Source organism: Branchiostoma floridae, chromosome 7 (genome assembly GCF_000003815.2).
Source record: "Branchiostoma floridae strain S238N-H82 chromosome 7, Bfl_VNyyK, whole genome shotgun sequence".
NCBI lineage: Eukaryota > Metazoa > Chordata > Leptocardii > Amphioxiformes > Branchiostomatidae > Branchiostoma > Branchiostoma floridae.
Genome location: NC_049985.1, coordinates 18,022,527 through 18,028,144, shown reverse-complemented (window position 1 = coordinate 18,028,144; position 5,618 = coordinate 18,022,527). Strand labels below are relative to the sequence as shown.

Sequence of the window (5,618 nt, the reverse complement as noted above, 5' to 3'; positions counted from 1 at the left end):
CCTTATCAACAAGTCTTGTAAGCATGTCTCACTGCTTATCTCACATTACTTTGTGGTGCTTTGCATGTCTGTTTTTGTTTCAATGTACTTTTTATCTGTAAAGTCCGTTGTTTTTATGGTGACACAAACGTAAGCTATGGGCTTGAGTGTGTAGTCATCACGTCTTGTCACTAAGTGTTGCAATAAAAATTGGGACGACTGCATTACTCCCATCATCTGCTTTGAGGTGACGTAGTGACAGAAAGTTTGTCAGTCTCAGTCTCGCTTCCAGATGAGCGGGAAGGTGTCGCACGCCATCTTGTCTCCGTATTTAAGGTCCCCTGGGGAGGACGGAAAATAAAAGTGGTCTCAGTTCATTTCAGCTTACTAAAGGCTACTCTACTACTGGTCACGACAGAGAAGAAAGTATTTATACTTTCATTGTACGGGGAAAATTCCACTAGGACAAGTGCAGTGACAACGGCTTTACGTCTTGTCCTCTGTATCTGTATCTGTATCTGTATCTATATAGCCGGTATAACCGCCCTTCGGCGTAACACACCAGCTTCTGTATCTGTATCTATATAGCCGGTATAACAGCCCTTCGGCGTAACACACCAGCTTCTGTATCTGTATCTATATAGCCGGTATAATCGCCCTTCGGCGTAACACACCAGCTTCTGTATCTGTATCTATATAGCCGGTATAACCGCCATTCGGCGTAACACACCAGCTTCTGTATCTGTATCTATATAGCCGGTATAACATCCCTTCGGCGTAACACACCAGCTTCTGTATCTGTATCTATATAGCCGGTATAATCGCCCTTCGGCGTAACACACCAGCTTCTGTATCTGTATCTATATAGCCGGTATAACCGCCATTCGGCGTAACACACCAGCTTCTGTATCTGTATCTATATAGCCGGTATAATCGCCCTTCGGCGTAACACACCAGCTTCTGTATCTGTATCTATATAGCCGGTATAACCGCCATTCGGCGTAACACACCAGCTTCTGTATCTGCGGCGCGGCAACAGCTGGTTATATTACACTGAACGATCCGTCACACCTAACTTTTGCACATCTATCTGCAAGCGTTCTTTAAAACTATCCGGAGAAGATGCCCCTACTGTACTTGGTGATAACAAATTCCAATCTAAGATAGTTCTGGGAAAATACGAATTTTTGGACACATCAATCTTAGCTTGGAAACTCTGGTACTTGAAGTCCGATGATTGTTGCGCCCCGAACCGTGCCTGCCCCATTCCGTGCCCATTCAGGCACGGAACGTGGCACTGCCCGACTGCCCCGGTCTGTTCCCAGAAGCGCTGTCAATCACTATGGCTGACGGGGTAGTGATAACTAATTATTCACGCCCATGTTTCCAAATAAGGCTTGATCTTGTCCTTTTTGATTCCCACTATATGATTTTCATCCATAAAACTGTGCATCGAAGACACAGAATTTAGCACGTCTATGTGAGTGCATCCCATTTATATTACATTTAAATATACCACATATAAACATGACAACGTCCAGCTGCTCTTTGATCAAGTCTCCAAGCCTTAATGATTCAGTTCGTTGTGTCAGACCTCAGTGCACAATTATCTGAGGCACAGTTTGTGCTCCGAACCTTGCTTTGCCCGAAACCGTGCCTTGTGGTTAAATCTACAGCCTTGGATATATATATATATAATACATATCATTGTTGTCGAAATTAGTGCTATGACATCCGTCTGTCTTTGCCACATCAACTCTAAGTCCGTAACTGCTCCAAGACGAGCGTGAATTACGTTGATTCTTCCTCATCACAGCACCCCGAAAAACAAAGATGGCGGGGCTGCAGGGAAAAAGCACGTTGGACCAAGGAGCTTTTATCAGGTCAGACTCCTCCCCTTAAAACACTAAGCTCCGCCCCAAAGCACAGTATGGGACAAGGTCCCCTGCGTGCCCAGAACTGTGCGCGATTGGGCACAGTTCGGGACAGTCCCCGCGTGTCCCAAACCGTGCTTTTGCCCCAGGCACGGTTTGGGGCACGCGGGGACTGCCCCAAACCGTGCCTAGGCACGGTTTGTGGCAAGGCACGGTTCGGGGCGCAACAATGATGGCTGTTTCTTGTTCTTTTTTGAGCTGGTATTAGAACTGCAACCCCTCAACCCTTTCCAGTGGTGTGCATGTCGGGATTCAAACTCACGACCTCTTCATCCAGAGAAAAGGTCGTGAGCCACTGGATCCCCCAGACTTCGTACACTTCAACACTTGGGGATTTGGACTTTTAAACTCAAGTTCTAAAACAGCCTTTCCCTGCACTTACCTGGTATGGATCTCAAGCTCTGCTACATGTATGATACATATTGGTCTGCAGGGACAAAGCTTCTCCCAAGGAGTAAAAGAGAAGATACCTCGAGCTCACCTGTGATTGGCTGAGAAACTTCCCAAACTCACTCGTGATTGGCGGAGAGACTTCCCAAACTCACCCGTGATTGGCTGGGAGAATTCCCAAACTCACCTGTGATTGGCGGAGAGACTACCCAAACTCACCTGTGATTGGTGGAGAGACTTTCCAAACTCACCTGTGATTGGCGGAAATTCTTCCAAAACTCACCTGTGATTGGCGGAGAGACTTCCCAAACTCACCTGTGATTGGCGGAGAGACGTCCCAAACTCACCTGTGATTGGCGGAGAGACTTCCCAGGGCCTCTCGGCCAGCACTGCGTCATCCCCCACCCACCGTGTGGAGACCACGCGCCTGCGCAGAGACAGGGACGGGTTGGCGGGCGCGCCGTGTGGGGTCTTCATGTGGAACACGATACAGTCTCCGGGCTACAAACAAACAAACAGTAAACAAACTACGTCACATAGTTAACAACTAAACTGGGTGCCAGCTCAACAAAGAAGCTTCGGCATTCCTCAGGGTCGAATGACCAATCTCCTAGACCGTGAGACCTCACGGTCACGTGCCGTGGTCTGAACGTCTTAGACTTGGAGCAGAAAGTATCGTGCACGTTACTTTTATATGCATGCATTTATATATGCATGTACATGTATATTAATCATGACATGACCAGGTGAAACATACCTGCACGTCCCAGGTGAGGATATCGTACTTGTCCCTGTCCCCGTCTATATCCGGGACATCCCGGAAAGTCTTGCTGCCTGTGTCGCCCCCCGTCAGACTGTAGTTGAGCGTGGTGGCGAACTTCCTGGGGTAGAACCAGCCCCAACCTTGCGACCCGCGCACGAACTGCACACACGTCTCCATGGGAACGGGGTCAACGGGCATCCAGATGGAACACACCTGAAGAACAATGATAAACACACAGTCATCCAGATAGAACACACCTGCAGAGCAATAACTACACATTCAACAAAAACTATCAAAATCAACAACAAACTCAACCAAAATTTTCCGCAAAAACGTCCTGCAGTTCCAGAACAAACTGCTATGGGACCTACACCAACATCACTTCTTGTCGACGTCTTAGGCTAGTCTGTTCCAGATTAACTACGCTGGCTATAATAGGGAGAATAATTTGCCAGGGAAGTTTTCAGAAAAAAAATACAATAAAATGAAATTTTGCTGCTGCACCAAGGAAAGCCGAAAGAAGGTTCAAATTAATTTGATCTTTTTATTCCCCAAACCTACCTATATACAAAATGTAATTGCAATCTGTCAATAATTCTCTGAATCATGATGGCTACAACATGAGTGTCTATCGCTTCCTCTGTCAATCCAAACGTCCGGAAGTAAATATCCGTTTTTATCCTGTTGTAGGGATTAAATTGTATTTGAACGAAAGTAATAGGCTACATGTCATTTGACGATTATTTACGAAGCTTTAGTTTGGGCCATAAAACCTTTGAACTTTACTATCGGCTGACGAATGATGTAATGCTGACACGAGGGGATGTTTGTCCAGACCTGTGTTTGTTTGAGTCACGCGCATAAAGCTGACACGGAGCACTACCTATACCCGTGGAGGTAGGAGTTTACAGACGTTCTGTCAGCAGACGTTCGACATGTTGAGGGTCTGTAAGAAACTCCGTGAGGCGGACGCGAAGGGCAGGAGGTACGGACTAGCCCGTGCGGAGACAGGCTACCTCCGTGCCCTGGTGGACGCCATGGCTGACATGGACAGGCTGGCGGAAGTGGAGATGCTCAAAAGTCTGGGCGACGTGAACTTGGAGAAGGGAAGACTCGGGAAGGACGTAGGAAAGTTCCACGTGGCCTTGGCGCTTTACGTGGCTGCTGTGGTTCGGTGTGACAATCGGGATCAGGGAGAAGGTATAGAACACAGATACGAATACACGGAGAGACTTTTACAATGGGTGTCGTCAAAGGGGTCACAAGGTCTGGGGCAGCCAACTGAAGACAAGCAGACGGTTACATCTGCAAAGGTTGCAGGAAAGTTTCAAGACCTCGACAAGAGACGGGCTGCCGGTGATAACACAGACTCTGTGCTGGTTGGATACGCAAAGTTGATGGTAGAGGGAATAGTGAACGACAACAGCATGTTAGAAACAGAAGCAATGAAAAGTCTCGGTGACGTGTACCTGAAAAGAGGAACAGAAACTCTTGACACTAGAGACTTGACCAGAGCTAGTGCTCTGTACAACAAGGCACTAGCACGGTGTCACAACATACAGGGAGCAGTTGTGCTTGTCCACCGCCTACTGCACACCGCAATGAGCAGGCAAGAAATCATCACGGCTAGAAACAAGGTGAGCGATATGTTGTCGCTTTTGGTAGAAAAAGATAATGACGGAACAGGCGTCTGGATTGTGGTCAAATATGAAAAACAACAAGTTCCATATATGGACAAAGTTACCCTTTCGTATCTCATATTTTTGGCGGCGCTTTGTATGACTGTCGCCATGGGCACGATAATAAAACATTCCGAGAATGGTTCCTCGATGTTTTCTGCATGTGGGTAAAGGTAAGGTTGTGGCTGAACCATCACATTTGCAGCCTTGCATTCTAACACATAATGGATTACGCCTTAGAACACTGGTAAAAAGCAAAGGTGGGGATGGAAACAGAGACCAGTGGCGGTAGCATTGTGGGGGTATATTTCGAATTTTACCTAGCGAGCATTCCCCTGGACCCCAGGACTGTCAGCAAAATATAGACCTCGCCCCCTAGGCTTAAAAAAATTGGTACCGTCACCAGTGAAGGCCTTTTAGAACGTAAGACACTACGGAAATCAGTGGATACCCGGAGATCGTACGCTGACTGAGCCATGACTGTGTTGGTGTTGTGGTCATTTCTTTGTGGGGATTCTTCGGGTTTGGGGCTATAGTACATCAGATAATGACGTTTTGGAACAATGCTGTGTAGGTTTTTGGCCATTTTTTGTGTCGATATGTGGCAACCAGGAATGAGTAGGTACTGAAAATGTTACAACTGATCAGAGGTTTTGATTTGGGCTACACATGGAGGATATATATGTATTAAACTGTTTCTATTATATATATGTATTAAACTGTTTCTATGCGGTTCTATACGTATGTCGACGTCAATCAGCAGAAACCTTACCAAAATAATGTGCGAGAAAAATATGAGCCAAATTGATTTTTGACCGTTCTTTGATCCTCTCATATTTGCTGTACCTGTTCAACGTGCCGCTTACATTACTG

The 5,618-nt window shown here is 46.6% G+C and overlaps 1 protein-coding gene across 1 annotated transcript in view; it reads right to left on the bottom strand.

The window, feature by feature from the left end:
- Positions 1-223: 223 nt before the first annotated feature.
- The window catches only part of LOC118419175, a 46,832-nt gene continuing 41,437 nt past the window's right edge, over positions 224-5,618 (bottom strand). The window contains exons 3-5 of the mRNA XM_035825507.1: positions 3,061-3,279; positions 2,651-2,804; positions 224-320 (exon numbers count right to left, since the gene is read on the bottom strand). Of these exons, the coding sequence (XP_035681400.1) occupies positions 256-320; positions 2,651-2,804; positions 3,061-3,279 (438 nt within the window). The 3' untranslated portion in view covers positions 224-255. The remainder of the gene's footprint in view (positions 321-2,650; positions 2,805-3,060; positions 3,280-5,618) is intronic.